Consider the following 17,497-nt stretch of genomic DNA (forward strand, 5'->3'; position numbering starts at 1 on the left):
TTACCCCTGATGGTCTTCCCTCCTAGGAAACCCTCTGTTCCTTTTCCACTTGTCAGTATCCTCTCCCCTTCCAAACTTAAACCCAAATTAACGCCCTCACTGTTTGGTTTTAATTGGTGAAATAGAGTGAGAAAGGAAAACTTGGGTTCCACACATTAACCACAGAAGCCCCCAGATGTCACAAAGGGAGCCTGCCTCATCCTTCCCACTGCCAGTTGGGTCTTAAACTGAGAAGGAGGGTCCATCCAGCCAAGAACCCTTGCTGAGTCTCAGGACGATACCAGCTGGACTGTCCTTACATCTCCAAAGGCTCAATTCCCACCTAGTGAGAGACCGAATCTGCAAGCACAATGCATGGTCCAGTGTCTGTTCCCCATTCATGTTTCCTTTACAGTAATAATATCTTTATTACTGCCCCTTACCTACTCCCTGTTGTCACCAGCCACAGGCTGCCAAACCAGGCCTGAGTTATAAGGGTAGAAGGAGAAAGGGAAGATCACAGCACAGTCACCAGCCTGAGCTCTTCTCCCTACTCTGACCCCAGGCCCGTGGCCTTGACTGGTAATCCCAGTACACTGCCTCCTGCTTCTGCAGAATTTTCTCAGCGCTGATGAGACAGACTGGGATGGACATTCTTCTCTGGATGTCTGGCTCTGGCCAAATGGTCTGAATATAAAACTCTTAAGAACTGGTAACTGTACTTGCTATACCTCAAATCCAAGTACTGCTATTTTTTTTTTTTTTTAGTTCTAAAAGGGGCAGGTGGCTCAGGTAGGAGACACGAATGTCCCCTGTGAAACTGGAGCAAATAGCGTCAAGATGAATTTTTCTATTATGCAGGTCCTCTGAGGGCAGTCCCAGGGCCTTGTGGTGGCAAAAGGCTGTGCCCCAGCTCTGGGAGGCAGGAGCCCAGAGACCTGCATCTACCTGACCCCTGCTCCAGGTGGTGGCCCAGCCTTCTAACAAGAAGACTCAGACTGTCTACATCCCAAAAAGGTGGGCTTGCTCCCACCCACTAGACCTCTCCTGTTTGTGTTGCTCAAAGAGCCAAAAGTCCAGATGCCCTTATTAATGCCAATATTACTCATGTTCTCACCTACGAAAGAGGCTCTCCAAGGAAAGAAAGCCTACCCAGGAAATTCAGAGGCTTATGGACTTCGTGGGAGGCCAGGCTGCTGTTGTTTTTTTGTTATGTTTTGTCTCTTAAGAATCTACAGGAGATGGTGTTTCATAAACTAATAAAGGAAATACCCAAACAAAAGCAGCGTGGGAAGTGCGCACCATCTATTATTAATATAATGGACTTGCACCCCACCTCCTTCCCCCAAAAACTCTTGAGGGAAGATGTAATTGTTATGGGAACCACGGGCATGAGTGGTCAGTTTTTTGTCACGATGCAGACTCAGACCTTCAAAGTGACCCTTTCTTGGGGTTCTGAAATCGGGTGGGGATGGTGGACAGCAGCTAGCTCCCAGGCGCTGCAACCCCTGGGAGGGCCTACTCGAAGGTGCCTTTCCCACCCCCTCCTATCCTTCCTCCCACCTCTGGGCCGCTGGACGCTGGACAGCCGCAGCCACTGGTCCCACCCTGCCCCCATCCCCGTTCCTAACGCCCTCCTGCATCCGGGACCTTGGGAGGGGAGCTTGGGAAGTCGAACGGCTGACAGAGGACGACCTGGCCCCGGCGTCTCCGCACCCCTTCCCCCAACCGTGTCACAAGGCTGCCCCAACGAGGCGCTCGGTGCGCCCCGCCGCGGAGACCCAGAGCCGCGTCGCCGCGGGCAGTGGGTGATGAAACCTCCGGGGCGCATTACCGCAGAGGGCGCGGGCTGGGAGCGGGGCGGGGGCGGGGGTTGGAGCTGGTACCCAAGCTCACCTGTTCTCCTGCAGGAGGGTGGAGACGGCGGGGGAGGGGCGAAAGCGCGTCACCCGGGGTGAGCGGCGCAGCGCTCGCGTCCCCCACCCTCCCCACACCCTACGAGCCCCCAGAGCTGCGCCGTCGGACTGACGGTGCCCGGAGCAGTTCCTGTCCCCGGCCTCAGCGCGGGGGAGACGTGAGCGTGCACACGTACACACACAGCGGGGGAAGAGGAGCTCCCAGCGGCGCCCAACTTTCTCCCTGCTTCCGCAAGCCGGGGGGAGAAAGCAGTCGAGGGCAACCCAGCCCCGGCCGTGCTTGGGGAGGGAGCTTGAACAAGAAAGCAGAAGAGATGGAGAGAATTTCCTCGGGTTCTGCTTTTAGGGTTTGGGGAGTGTTTTTTTGTTTGTTTGTTTGTTTTTTGACCTTTTCCATCCGATGAATGAAGAGTAAAGGGAACACAGAACGCGGCGGCGAGTAGCGCTTTGGGAAAATGGAAGAGTATGTTTGGAGACGCGTAAAGTTGCCTTTCAAGCTCCAGCCTCTCGGGCACGCGATGCTCCGCCGCGGGCTGACTCAGGGCTGCCCGGGCCTCCCTGCCACCCGCCTGTAAATGATGCAAGTCCAGTCTCTCACCTGGATCTCTGCAGCCCAGCCCAGAATCCGTCTAGACTGAGGGAGGGGCAAGAATCTGACACCTGAGGTGTGGCAAGGCCCCCCACGGCGGGGCGAAAAGAGGAAGATAGGGCAGCCGCTCAGGCAGAGTCCTGTATCCGGTGCTTCTGCTCCTATCTTAAAATAGTTTGGAGGATTTTTTGTTTTTAATGCAAAACATCACACCGCCAGGAATTCCCATCTGTGCCCAGCTTGCCCCCAGCACCACTGTGTCCAGAAAACTTCTCCAATCTGTCAAGGCCTCGGGGCTGGGAATCTCAACTAAATTACAAAAGGCAGAAAGAGGAAACTTTCCCAGCCCGTTGCGGGTGTGATGCGAGCCAGGAGCCCGAGGGGGTTGGAAGGGAGGGGGAACGCTGTCCCAGCGCAGACCATCCCCTCTCGCCTTTCTTTAGCTGCAACCGGAGCTGGGATTCGCTTTTAGTTAAGTCCGTTCGGCCATTGCCTTGGAGCACCCGCACACGCGCATGTATCTCCGGCCGCGCTCTCACACACTCACACACGCACGCAAACGCGTGGCCGTCGCCAGGTCGGCAACTTTGTCGGGCGCTCCCAGCGGCGCTCGGCTTCCTCCCGTAGTAGTTGGGCGCAGGCCCCGCCTCCCGGCCGTGTTGTCAAGCGGGCGGGGGTCTCGGATTGGTCCAGCCGCCGGGACAACACCTGCTCGACTCCTTCATTCAAGTGACACCAGAGCTTCCAGGGATATTTGAGGCACCGTCCCTGCCAGTGCCCGGCACTCGCGGCGCTGCTAACGGCCTGGTCACATGCTCTCCGGAGAGCTACGGGAGGGCGCTGGGTAACCTCTATCAGAGCCGCGGCCGCGAGGAGGGAAAAGGCGAGCCGGGAGGAAGAGTGGGAGGAGGAGGGGAAGCGGCGGAGGAGGAGGAAGAGGCGGAGGGGAGCACAAAGAATCCAGGTCTCCGGGCTGGAGGTTTACACCAAGAACCATGTGTGCCGAGCGGCTGGGCCAGTTCGTGACCCTGGCTTTGGTGCTGGTTACCTTCCATCCAGCTCGAGGGACCGACGCCACCAACACCCCCGAAGGTCCCCAAGACAGGGGCTCCCAGCAGAAAGGCCGTCTGTCCTTGCAGAACACAGGTAAGTGCGTGCGCCCCCGCGGCGGGGAGCTGCTGGGAGAAGACATCCCGCACCCACGCAGCGCGCCCCGAGCGCTTCGCCCAGAACTGGGCGCCCACCCTGGGCTGCGCAAACTCTTGGGGTGGAGCGGGGCGTGAAGAGGAGAGCGCGCGGCAGAGCGAGGTCCAACACCGGGCTCCGCGCGCCCGGAATCCGCACGTGCTGGCCGGGTGATGAGATGGCTGGGGCAGGACTTGTTGCTGTCCTCCCGGGGTCGAGGGTAAAGGAAGCACCGCATGACGCGGCCAGGGTCGGCTCCAGCGTCCCCGGACCGGTTCAAACCTCCCTGCTCCATCCTAACCGGCTTGCAGGAGGCGCGGAGCGTCCCCGCTACCGGGCTGCGCCCTGAACCGAAGAACTTCTCTTCCCAGCCGGCGGGAAGCCGGCAGGACTGCTTCTCCCCCTCCTCAAAAGATGCCCGACATCCAAGAACTTTGTAGGCGAGACAAATTGCATGGCGAACTTTCCCCCTTGTGGGGCATTCCTTTCGGAACGGGCAGGGGCGGGTGAAGTAAAGCGTACCTCTGCGGTGCTGCCTCCGTCCCCGGCTCCAGAGCAGGTCAGCAAGAGAAGAAATGGTGACACGGCCCGAACCGTGCGCCGCAGCTGCTCGACCGGCTCTCCGTTTACCCGCGAGCTGCCAAGCACAACCAGGCGTGCAGGGCACGGGGCTGGTCCTTTTCCCAGCCCCCGGGAAAGGAAGAAAATCTGCCTAGCGCTTCTTCGCTCTTCACGGCCCTCCCTTTATTAAGGGGGCCTGCGAACCCGGCGGTGCCGTGCGTGCGTTCACCGCACGAGCAGGAATGCACGAGTGCCCATTAGGGGCGCCGGGAGCGAGTGAACCGCGGCCCTGCGCGCTCCGGGCCGGCGCGCCGGGGCCGCGCATGGGACCGTCCGGGAGTCTCCCACCTCCATAGGCGGATGCCAGCACCCCCAGCTCGCGCCCGGCTCGTCCTAGGAATCTCACCCACCTTTCCCCTCCCAGAGATTTCCCTGAGAATCAAACGTGATTTTCGCTAGTTGGTGACCCTCAACAAATACACGCCCCTCATTCTCTCGGCAGATTTAATCTGAATGCGGATTATCTCCTCCGACCCGCCCTTCTTCCAAAATATACTCTTCTGGTGTAATTTTGTGGTTGGTTTAAGTCAGGGAATTGGGTAGGGGGAGGGAGGGGAGAGAGGCTTTGCAGCCTGACAGTTAACTCCCTCTCAGCCTGTCCTTTCAGAGACGCGAATTGGGGCCACATTCTGCGAAGGAGGGCAGCGGACACCCGGGTCGCGAGAAGTCTAGGGTATTTAGCGACATCTCACCCCAGATCTCTATTAAAAAGGAACCTCGAACTGCAAAGGTTGCGTTTCTGCTGCAGACTAACCCCTATCTGACTCGACTCCTGAGCCTGCTTGCAAGCAAACCGCAGTTTCCCTAGCCTGGTATTTTTAATGCGAATGGTTTGGAGGCGCTGCCTTAATAGGAATTTTGTTTTGATTTTTAGGTGTTGAATCATAAAGCTAAATTGAAACTGCTTTTTGGACGCTCTCATTTGGGGGTCAGGAAGGAAATGGCCGTGATTTAATAGCAGCAGCTTCATCCAAGTACAGAAGAGTATTTCATTGATGAAGGACAGAAAGGAAAGACCAAGCTAATGGGTTGAAATTTTATTTTTGTCGGTGGGTTTAGAAAGCTGAAATATCTTCAGCTGTCAAACTAAGTATTCCCCCAAATACTTTAAAAGATGAGAAGGATGAAAAAATGGAGTGTTCTGACCTAACTTCTCTTGTGACTTTTGTAATGTAGGTCTGGCTAATTTTTACAAATATTTACAAATACTAGTTATCTTCATAAGTAGATTAAGTAATGAAATTTTCTTTCCTTGGTTTTTGGATCCCGAAACAGTCATTTCTAACACTTTTTCTTAATTTTCCTTTTAGTCATTACTTTTATTTCAACCAGCCTCTCTTTGCATTCCCCAGCATGGCAGAGAATTTTGTATATGATTGTATGTAATTCTCATTTTAGCGGAAATCCAGCACTGTTTGGTCAACGCTGGCGACGTGGGGTGTGGCGTGTTTGAATGTTTCGAGAACAACTCTTGTGAGATTCGGGGCTTACATGGAATTTGCATGACTTTTCTGCACAACGCTGGAAAATTTGATGCCCAGGTAAAAACCATATTGAGCACCAAGAATGTTTTGGGTTAGCAGAGCATGACTGAAGCGTTCATTGGAAAAACCTGTTAACAGAGTTTCCTAGCTGATCGTCATGGTGGGTTTTAGTACTTGCCAGCATGGAGAAGGCAATGGTACTCCACTCCAGTATTCTTGCCTGGCAAATCCCATGGGCGGAGGAGCCTGGTGGGCTGCAGTCCATGGGGTCGCACAGAGTCGGACACGACTGGGGCGACTCAGCAGCAGAGACCTTCCAGGTGTGCAGCAGGGTGCCAGTGACTCCCCACTCCACTCCTGGGGTCCAGCTTTCTGGGCCTGTCATCTCGGCCGAGTCTTCCTCCACTCTTCACTGTGTTTGCATGCACAGAGTGGGATGGAGACCAAGCTGAACAATTATTTGAGGATTCTTAGCAGAGAAAACTCATAATAAATAATAAACATCTTGTAAGGGACACACTGTGTCTGGCTACCCAGAACCCAGTCTTCGAGGACCATAACATTAGGCTGGGGGTAGAGCAGGGAAGGCCAGGGACTCCAATTAAACATGGCAAAAGCTATTTTCACCTAATAGGCAAGAATAAGAGAGACACAAAATTAGTAGAAATTCGTCATCTCCTAGAGGACATGTGGGCAGGCAGCATGGATAAATCAGGGCCTCCAGAGAGCAGACTTTTCTTCCTCCTCTCCCAACCTGAAAAGTTGGAACCCTGAATGAGTCCTGCTCTATATAACTATAGTCAGGGCCTGACCCACTTCACTTATCCCAGGGTCCCCAGGGTAAAAGCCTAGATGCTGCATGAGTAAGAAATGAACCCAACAAGTGACCTTATGGCTCCAGTGCACACCATACGAACACATTTCAGGTGGAGTGGAGCATCAGGCTCACCTCCTTCGTGTCCTCCCCAGCCTGTATATGCATTGTGGAGTCATTTCATTGGAGAGCCATGACTGTTTGGATGAGGCCAACAGTTGAGGTGTGATTTATGAACATCACCAGTTACCACGTACTGACATCCTGTAGACGGCCTGACAAAGCAACGCCTGGGAACCAGAAAGGGATGCGACAGGGCTGGCAGCCTCCCCTACAGAGGATGTGGGGTGCCAGCAGGGGAAACCAGGGAAGGAAAGAGGAGGAAAGTGTTTGAACTCCTTGAGATGCCCTAATAAAGCGTCCCTTCTGGATTAACGGGAATTAGGAAACGTAATAGGAAATCCGGAGGAAAGATGTGTATTTCAGGGCAATCCCACAGGATGTCAGGGAAGAATACTGAGAACAGATTGCTGCAGCCCTCACATAAATTCATCTTCCTTTTTTTCCCTCAACCAACAGGAGTACGTTCTCAAGTTAGAAGCATCCCTTTCAAGTCAGGTCTCAGCCCATAACTACTTAGTCAACCGGCACACCCTACCCTCCATCCTATTTGGCTCCCACTGGCGCGTCAGAGAATCACCATGAGGTGGCTTTCCAGTGATCAGACTCTATGTGTAGACCTTTCAGCTGCTTCTACAGGAGAGGACAAATAAACATGCTGGCCGGCGTCCCACTTCCAACCTAAACCCATTTACTTTCTCAACTCCGTTACTTCCAGGCCTGTCTAAAACACAGGGGTGACCTCTCCAATGACGGCTTGCTTCTGTAGAAGAGGGGGTGTGAGGATCCCTGGGTGGGTATCCCACCGTGCCTCTGTGCCCTGCGAGGCTGATAAGGAAGCTAACGGCCCAGGCTCGCCCCCACACCAACAGCTGTCTCCTCTCTAGGATGAGAACAATCTCGTGGGGTTGCCAGGAAAGAGAACTGCAGGCCAGATGTATGCCTGGCTGCCTTCGCCACTCGGAGGCCTGGGGCGAGGGGGAGGGGCCGTCAGCCGGGCAGTTCAGGCTCCAGATGCTGGCAGGCAGTGTGCCAGGCGGGCCTTTTAGAGGCAGTAATCCTAACAGTTTAAAGGAGTCGAATTGCTTTCAAAAAGGAAAAGAATGCTCCTCCTTAAAGGCTAGGAGGAGGAGAGAGAGAGTATGGGTTGGGGTCGGTGGGAGGCACTGAGGCAGGAAAGGCAGGCCCAGCTAGCACCTGACCTTCACATCACTAGGAGCAGGAAAGATGTGAGATCTGCACAAGCAGGCACCTGGGAAAAACGCTCACCACGCACCGCCAAGGAGCTCTGGGCTTATGCCTGTCCAAATTTCCCTCAGGGTTTCAGAAACGTTGCCACCATACAGTCAACACTGGGCTTCCTTGAGGACAGAGGGCCAGAGGAGCTGCAGGACAAGGGAGGCTAGTAGAGGAGTTTGGGAGGAAGGAAGCAACTGTGTCAGTCTCCCAGGTAACATCCTTTGGGGCTAAAGGCAGAGGTCTCACATCACTCTGGACAGACCTCCCAATGTAGCCTCAGCCTGTCACCAGCAAGGATGTCTGTCTGGATGGGGCCTTGAGGTTCGGGTGTCAGAAAAACCCCATGTAAGCCCAACAAGGGTCAGACTGTCAAAGCGTGTAATAAGGACTGGTCTCTTCCACCCCTCTCTCCCTCCCCTGTCCCCTCCGCTCTCAGGGCAAGTCATTCATCAAAGATGCCTTGAAGTGTAAGGCGCACGCTCTGCGGCACAGATTCAGCTGTATAAGCCGGAAGTGTCCAGCCATCAAGGAGATGGTGTTCCAGTTACAGCGGGAATGCTACCTTAAGCATGACCTGTGCTCTGCTGCACAGGAGAACATCCGGGTGATGGTGGAGATGATTCACTTCAAGGACTTGCTGCTGCATGAGTGAGTGCTGCCCTGGGGGGTGGGTCGGGGCTGGGCTGGGGTGATGCTGCAGCGTAGAGGGAGGGAGGGGAGGCCTGCTGTGGTCCAGAGACAGTCTTCTTCAGTCTGATGGGTTGACTTGTAGAGGCTGAGCTCTCCTCTTAAATGGGAGGTTGTGGTTTACCACAGAAAGCTGCACTGACTCCCCTGAGCATCCCTTTCCAGCTGGCCTTCAGGAAAAGCAAAAGAAATTTCCACCATCGGTTTCAAAATCCAAAGCAATAGCAACAGGAAATCTTTTTCACTGAGCGTGAAACAGCGTGTGGAATTCAGGAATACCTTTTGTCTTTCCTTCAGCCAGGATCCCAACAGTTCTGAGTGTTCCGAGTTGCCATGTAGGTGCCCCAGCAGATGGCCAAGGGCTGGTAATATATACTGAGTATGTACTGAGTGCCCGGCATTGTGTTAAGGCTTCATATGAATTTTTCACTTGATCGTCAAGACAGCACCATGGGCTAGGTGCCATTCTCATCTCCATTTGACAGATGAGAACTGAGATTCACTGTGGTAAAGATCACACAGACAATGAGGAGGAGCCTGGCAGTGCAGCCCCAGGACTTACACTCTTAAATACCAATGGCTTTTCCCCTTGCCTCCATAAGCTCTGCTTTCCCTTGGAAAGTCCAATTCACCTTCTCCAACATTTGTGCTCTCCCAGAGAAAATGCAAAACAAATGATAAAAACGTGAATCAGCTAAACACCTTTATGCCAAAATGAGGGGATAGGAACATACTCTTTAGAAGACTTGCAATTCAATCATAAATCCAGGACATCTTCCTTTAAAAACATACAATGGCTCCTTTCTTGGGGACTCAGGGCAGAAAGTAAGGTACTAGCTAAGCAGCCCAGTACAAGTCACTGCACTGTTAGTCTTTGCCCAGTGACTCACTGGGCCAAATCAGTACAATTTTATCAACCCTTGCTCCTTAGTTCATGCCATAGCCTCCCTCAGCTATGTCACTAAACAGGCCACTCCCCATGCCATCCACACCACTTAGACCACAGGGAATAGCAGCCATCACCTGTCACTTGCAACACCCCTGGTGCAGTGTTAGAATTATTAGATACACCATGAATCTCTATAGGCAGCTCTTGCCAGGAGCAAAGTGATATTGCCTTTGCCTTGAGTTACACTGTGTTCTCAGTCGCTCAGTCATGTCTGACTCGATGGGTTGTAGCCCACCAGGCTCCTCTGTCATGGATTTTCCAGGCAAGAATACTGGAGCAGGTTGCCATTTCCTACTCCAGGGGATTTTCCTGACCTAGGGATCAAACCCACATCTCTTGCATCTCCTTCATTGGCAGTCGAATTCTTTACCACCAGCACCACCTAGGAAGCCTGAGTTATACTAAAGCCCAATAAAATATTTTCTATTCTTCCAAATCTCTATAAAGAATCAAACCAACAATAGCATCAACAACAATAGCAATAACAATAACTGTCATTTTCTGAGTGGGCCAGGCCCTTGGCCAGGAACTTGGCCTAGATTATCTCATTTACCTTTCCCAACAGTGCTACAAGCCAGAGAATACTAACCCCATGCAACAGAGAAAGAACCTGAAGCTTAAAAGTTAAAAAATTTTGCTCTGAGGTTCAATTCCTAATTTCCAACTTGGGAATTGGTGCTTCTGAAGCCAGTTGTCAGGAATGGACCTCAAACCTCCTTGTCCTGGCCTCCATCCTCCCCACTAGACCAACTAAAGGCTCATTGGTCCCCAAGTGCAGCAGGATTTTTCCCTTTTTTCAAAAACAGTCCTGTTACACAAGCAGAACACTGAGCTCTCCTTCCCTCAGGTGCCCCTGCAAGGGGCACACACCCCACGGCTGAGAAGCTCATGAAGTTCATTTGTCCTCAACTTACTCTCCTCCATCAGAGATAGTTTGTTGGCTAATTCTGTAACACATTCCTGGAGCCAAGAAGACTTGTTTCTTTGGAAAAAAGTCTTTGGGAAAATGGAAGGTTTTGAGGGGTTTTGCCACCCCACCCCACCTTTGCATTTAAGAAGACAGAAAGCACGATGGCTTTCTGATACCTCCTCCATGGAAACATCGTCCGTGGGACCCCTACTTCCAAAAGGCTCCATGCATCATTTAGAACCCACATAACCCCGACCCCAGCCTGCTCTGGAAATGCAGGTGGTCTACCCCAAAAGCAAACCTGGGCCTTTTTCTTAAATACTCCGTGTGGCTACATGCAATTCCTCTTGCTAAGCCAGCAATTCTAGCTCCCCACAAAATCCCACTGCCTTCCCTTTTGAAGCTGCAACTGCACACTCTGTTAACTAGCATTTAAAGCTGAACTAATTTTTTTTTTTTTTTAGTTTTTCTTAACTATCTTAACTGATTTGGGCACCAAAGATCCCATCAGTCCCCAAATATCAAGAAGGCCATTTAAGAATGTGTGACCTTGGCCACAGATAAGAAAATGAAAACTGAATTTGCTCTTCCCTCTAGAGAGAAGGAAATCATAGGCATCCTAGAATCCACATCACCCCCATCCCTCAACCTGACCCTCACCTAACCCCTAAAACACTCACATTCAGTTAAAGTGACTTCCTTCAAACGCCCTGCTCCCCTCACTCCTTCCCGTCCAACTTTCTCCATATCACCCTCTTGGCCATCAGACACCCTGTCACTGGGTGCTGGCAGCCTCCAGGCACATCCCCCTCCAAGTATTTTTAAAAACCCTTTAGCCTTGCTGACGCCCAGTGGAGAGAGCTGGGCTTTGTCATTAGACACGGGCTGAGCTAGCAGCCTGAGAAGGCACCATGCCAGCTTGAAATACAGCTTAGATGAACACACCCCTCCCCGTGGTTCACAGCTTTCTCCTCGGCAGAGAGCACCAAGGGCAGAAAAGAGCGTGGGGTAGTCCAGCCTTCTGGGATCCGCCTTGGGATTCAGCAAGTTCATGTGGCAGCCAGGATACCCTGCTGAAGGAGGCCAAGAGGCAGTCCATGGATTCCCAAGAGGGCCCTTCCTCTCCTTACTCTGGGGAAAGAAACTTGGAAAAAAGCATCCCCAAAAGACAGATGCTTAGTCTCCGTGATCTGCTTCTCTAGCCGCAGGAGGTGGCAGGCAGGATCAGGTGCTAAAATCCCAGTGATGCTCTGGCAGACACTCAGTGAACTTGACCTCCCTGAGGCTGTCAGTGCTAGTTTTCAAAAGACGGAAAAAAACGGACATGCAGGGAACACATCCCTCGTGTGACCATGCCCTCCTCTCTTGGCTGAAGTCAACTTGGGTCATCACTGTCCTTGTCACGGTTAGGGGCCTGCCTTCAAGACTTCCAGCACCCTGCCCATCAGCTGTGCCCAGACTCTCCGACTCCAAAGGCATCAAGTAAGCCTTAAAAGGCAGCTTGATCTCTGTCAGCCGGAACATTCCTCCTCGCCGCTCTCAGCCCAGCCCCAGGCCTTCTCGGCCCAGAAGCTTCCAAAAGCCACTTTCTCCCCCACCATATCCCTGTTTTTCTATCTATGAAATGAGGACAGTTCACTCAATTACAACTTGAGGACTATTTCATAAATATGGCAGCAAACTGCTTCACAAGTCTTCAAACAATCTGCCCTTCCTGCTGGGCAACAACGGCCAACCTGCAGAGAAAAGAGTCAAATGGTCTGTAGTGCAGCATCCCAGTGGTACAGGCTCACCGAGGAAAAAAAGGCTTGTTCCTATAAATGAGCTCACGTGCCAGAGTGGTTTCTCGCCCAAGGGGACGGCCCAGTGCATGTTCTGCCAGTGAGGACTGCTTAAGAAAGCTTGTAAGCCACCTGGAACATGCCAGACCCCTCCCCACACCTTGGGGATTTTAAGAGTCCAGTGAGATGTGAGAAAGGCTTGGTGAGTTGGCCAGGAGAGCCCATTGCTGGGGGCACCTTTTGCCAGATGGGCCCCAAAATAGGCACACTACTCTGGCTTTCTGCACACACCTCCATCCCAGGAGGAAGGTATGTAGTCATTCCTCCTTCAGCACTTTTTCTAAAGATGGCCTGAGCAACTGGTCCTCCCCCTGGAAACCAAGCATGCTTATTTCACAGACAGCTGGCTCTCGTCCCAAGCACAGAGGCCCCTCTATGCCAGGCCAGCTCTCACCTCCCTTTGTGGGGAAGCCCAGACCAAAAGAATAGAGCTGTTCAGACACTCTCACTTCACTCTGTGAAGCCACTCCCCCGCCTCAGCCTCTGCTACCAAGGAAGGGAAATCTTGGTTGGAATCAACACCCCAGCCCCACCCTTCACCTGTTTCAGACACCTCCAGATACAAAGGAGAATGCATCCAGAAACTTCCCCAAACACCCTTCATTATCATAAGCCCAAACCAGGGGCAAATGCACACATGGGGTAAGTGGTTTGGGAGGAGCCTAACTTAGATTAGGCTTATCGAGGAGGACACCCAGTGCAAAGCCAGCCAATCTCACTTCCCTGCCGTAAAGGCTCTTCAGTTTAGTATTTAAGGCCCTTCACCATTTGCCTAAGTAGTATTCCACTGGCTCCACGACCCATTTCCCCTCCTGCTAAAATCCTCCTAGTTAGCACACCCTAAACAGGCCCGGGGACTTCCCTGCTGGCTCACACAGTAAAGAATCCTGCAATGTGGGAGACCTGGGTTTGATCCCTGGGTTGGGAAGATCCCCTGGAGGAGGGCATGTCACCCCACTCCAGTATTCTTGCCTGGAGAATCCCCATGGACAGAGAAGCCTGGCAGGCTACAGTCCATGGGAATCGCAAAGAGTCAGAGACGACTGAGCAACTATGCAGAGCACAGGACAAAGGGGCCTGGAGCTCCCCTGCCGGCCTCATTCCCACAGCTGTGTGCCTCACTCCCCAGGGCTTCTTTCTAGGCTTCTAGCACAGACACCTGTGTATTGTCAGGGGCCCTTTTTCTTGCGGCAGGCTCCCTCCCCCAGGCTCCAGTTCCCTCCAGTGCCTGGCAGGGAGCCCAGTACTCCACAGAATCCAGGTAAAGGCTTGCAGTAATGCCAGGAACATCTTTTGCCAAACCAAACCCAAGTCAAGCATCGGCCAGGTCTCTCCGCTCCTGTGGGTCCTGCCCTCGGCAGCCCACAGGAGGCATTCTCCAGCCCCGGTCTCTCTCTCAATCCCCAGACCCTACGTGGATCTAGTGAACCTGCTGCTGACCTGTGGGGAGGAGGTGAAGGAGGCCATCACCCACAGCGTCCAGGCTCAGTGTGAGCAGAGCTGGGGAAGCCTGTGCTCCATCCTGAGTTTCTGCACCTCGGCCATCCAGAGACCCCCCACGGCGCCGCCCGAGCGCCAGCTCCAGGGCGACAGGGCCAAGCTCTCCAGGGGCCACCCCGCGGAAATGGGTCACCACCTTGCGGAGCCCAGCAGTCGGGAGGCCGGCCGAGGTGCCAAGGGTGAGCGAGGTAGCAAGAGCCACCCCAACGCCCACGCCCGGGGCAGAGCGGCCGGCCCCGGGGCCCAAGGAACTTCTGGAAGCAGCGAGTGGGAGGATGAACAGTCCGAGTATTCCGATATCCGGAGGTGAAATGAAAGGCCCGGCCGGGAAATCTTTTCCTCCACGCCGTCCATTTTCTTCTCTCTGGACATTCCAAAACATTTGCCATTAAAGAGGGGGGCTATCACTCTCAGGATGTGATGGGGATTGCGGACTTGATTGGAGGTGTGTTAGCGGCATGAACAGGTGAGGCGGAGGCTCCCTGGGCAGCGAGGGCTCGGTTGTGCCTGGTGTGTCCCGCATCCACACATCCCGACGGGAGGTCGTCCTCCTCGCAACTTTGCCTTCTTCCCATCCGCGGAGACCCTGGGCTGTGGCTTGCGGCTCCCTTTGCCGTGGGAGGTGACGAGAGGGGCGGGGTGACCCGCGGGGGCCCGACTGTGCGCTTGGTGCTGGGCCCCGCCCCCAGCTTCTGTGCCGACCGTCCTAGCGGAGTGCAGCTGGATTCCGGCGCAAGAGTGGGTGTGCAAATCTCCCAGGGAATCGGGAGAAGGGTGGAGCGGGGGCAGGGCCGTGTGGGTGCTTGGTGCCAAACAGAAATCCAGTTTCTTGCATGGGACCTTGAGATTTGGAGTAACTTGGGTCGGGGCGGGGGGTGTGGGGGCGGCGAGGATTCTAAGTGTAATTTCTGAGCCATTGTTCTGTCTAGGGGACCCTGCTGCAGGGAGTGGCCCCTGTGTGTTTGTATTTTAACCACTGCTTCGAGTCTCGATTTCACTTTATTTATCCAGTTACATCTCCTTATCTGTCGTCTAAATAAATAGCTTTCAAACAAGCAACTGGGTCATTAAAACCAGCTCAAAGGAAAACAAAAAGCAACCCATCTTTGGGGGCTGAATTTTTTTTTAAGTACTATTTTTAAAGTAATCAAAAAGTGACGTAGTTTTATGTCTGACTGCCTGACGTGGGCTCATTGCCACTAGAGCAAAGCCCACCCTGGAAAAAACGCACACAGGAGTGCGTTTGACAGAATTCCCTTTGCCTTTCGGTACCTCGCCTTGACCCTCAGCCAAGACGGACCCTGGTTCTATTGGGCCGAGTTGGAAAGCTGGCCTGTCCATGCTAGAGGCTGGAAAAGAGGAACACAGAAGGAGACTGCTGCATGTCACTGGGGGACAAGATTTCCCAGATCCAGAATGAAGATGGAGCAATGAGAAAAGGAGTCAGTGTAAAAAGAAAAGCAGGGAGGAGAGACAGAACTGAGGATACAGGGAAAGGATTAGAACAGAAAGCATTGGCAATGGATGTCTTGTGGTTACTGAAGAGGCCTCAGAGATAGGCCTTTTCTTCTCTTTTCTGACAGAGCTTATCCTTTCTTGCAGCCAGTACTCAAATGGGGGCCCAGTATTGCAAAGAATGGATGGATGTTCTGGGCCAGGTCCTTCTAGAACAGGGGTCAACAAACCTTGTCTGTAAAGGTCCAGATAGTGAATACACTATTTTCAGTTTGGCAGGTTATATGGTTTTTGTTGCAGCTACTCAACTCAGCCTTTGTTGCCTGAAAGCAGAAACATACGTAGACAACACGTAACAAATAGGCTTGGCTTCACTCCATTAAAATTTTATTTAACAAGCACCCAACTGGATTTGGCTCTTGGGCCTGAGTTTGCTGACTGCTGTTCTAGTGACTGGGCAAAAAAGTATGCATCCTCCATTTATATCAACTCATAGCTCTCCCTCAAAGCAACCTGAGGCCAGAGATAAAGAGGCTATATTTATCTACTCAAAAATGATTTGTTCCACAGGATGCCCTTACCCAAAGCCCAGCTAGTGTTTATATAACCTAAATCCAGTCTCACTGCTGCCAGGACAGGGTGCCACAGCGTCGTTTTCCCAATCTTTCACGATGCATGTTGGAAAGAAACCATCTGTTGGGGGGAGGGGTACAAAAGGCTGGGAGAAGCACCTAGAAAGAGCTGGAGTTGCAGAAAACAGAGGAGATGTGCTCGATCCATCTCTGCCCTCGGAGAGAGGAGGACCGGTGTGTCAGACTCTGCCATGGCAACTGAACGTAAACCGTGGCTGTCTGAAGCCACACAGCACGTGGACTGTTTTCCTTACATCACTCAAAAGCTGAAGCAATAACATTCTCTCGCGTTGCTGGGTCAGCTGCTCATTTGTTCGCCCGCTTCTGGGCCGGGTGGGTGAAAGGCATCACTTTTATATTTTCTGCAGTGTAAATGTTTTATGTGTTCGCTACTGACACCCCATGTGTTGCTTCTGTTGTAAATATTTGTCATTTGTATTTATTATCTCGGTGTTTTCCCCCGAGACATACAATTGCTTCCTATGTTGATTTGAACCCCCTCATTGATCGCTGTTGTATATTTTTTCATGCCGCTGCTTTGTTTCTCCTCAAAAGCCAGGTAGAAATCCTTGCATTCTGGTTCCTAAACTTTTGAAGCCTATAGTAGTATTTATTGCTGAGATTCTTTATCTCAAAACTGGGGAAAATCCAAATTCCTGTAAGCATGGACAGAGGCATTTGTACAGTCCAAAATGTAAGCAAAGTTGTCCTTAAAAATAGACCCTCCACTTGGGGCTTCGTACTTCATACAAATTTACTCCTGAGCCTTCCTTTGAGGAAGGATGTGGATTTCCAAATAAAGATATGATGTTTATTTTGAGCCTTGCATCTTAACAAGATGATCCGAACACCTCTCCTTTGTATCAATAAATAGCCCTGTTATTCTGAAATGAGAGGCCTTAGTAGAGTGAAATGCTGACACTCAAAACTAAATAAATAGAAAATGCTAGCCCAGAGCTGTAGCTGTACTTTCACACACAGACACACACACACAGAAATTTCAGCTCGAACCTAGGAAAAGGCTTCGTTTACAACAACATGGACAAACAGCGCCTCCAGGGCCCGTTTCCTAACGAAGAGCAACCCTCCTGTGATCTCAGCATCAGCACCATGTGGGCTTGCTAAGTTATAAGATCTGTTTCTGTTACAGATTTAGGCAGCAGGATCTGTACTTTGTCACATTGCATTATCTTTCTCCAAGACTTAATAAAGGTTTTAAATAACTGACTTCCTCTTGAGTAGCATTTTTGTCTGAGAGAGCTTTGGGTGGGCCAAGGGGATGGCTGTGAGCAAGTAGGCTTTGAGTCCATTAAATGCTGGATGTTCAGATATCTACAAGACAGAAACAGGCTCATAGACATAGAGAACAGAGGCATGGCTGCCGAAAGGGGAGGGGGCTGGGAGGATTGGGGGTTTAGGACTAGACGCAAACTGTTACATATAGGATGGATAAACAAGGCCCCAGGACTTCCCTGGTGGCCTTGTGGTTAAGATTCTGGGCTTTCACCGCGGTGGCCCAGGTTCAGTTCCTGGTTGGAGAAGATCTCACAAACCACATGGTGTAACCAAAAGAAAA

The 17,497-nt window shown here is 52.2% G+C and overlaps 1 protein-coding gene across 1 annotated transcript; it reads left to right on the forward strand.

Moving 5' to 3' along the window:
* The first annotated feature begins 3,202 nt into the window (after positions 1-3,202).
* STC2 (stanniocalcin 2) lies at positions 3,203-17,148 on the forward strand. Its single transcript, XM_040262734.1, has 4 exons — positions 3,203-3,630; positions 5,689-5,831; positions 8,384-8,595; positions 13,742-17,148. Exons 1-4 carry the CDS (start codon positions 3,480-3,482, stop codon positions 14,142-14,144), a joined length of 909 nt encoding a protein of 302 aa, XP_040118668.1. The 5' UTR covers positions 3,203-3,479; the 3' UTR covers positions 14,145-17,148.
* The last annotated feature ends 349 nt before the right edge of the window (positions 17,149-17,497 follow it).

The sequence above is a fragment of the Oryx dammah genome, unplaced genomic scaffold (genome assembly GCF_014754425.2).
Source record: "Oryx dammah isolate SB20612 unplaced genomic scaffold, SCBI_Odam_1.1 HiC_scaffold_20, whole genome shotgun sequence".
Taxonomy (NCBI): Eukaryota; Metazoa; Chordata; class Mammalia; order Artiodactyla; family Bovidae; genus Oryx; species Oryx dammah.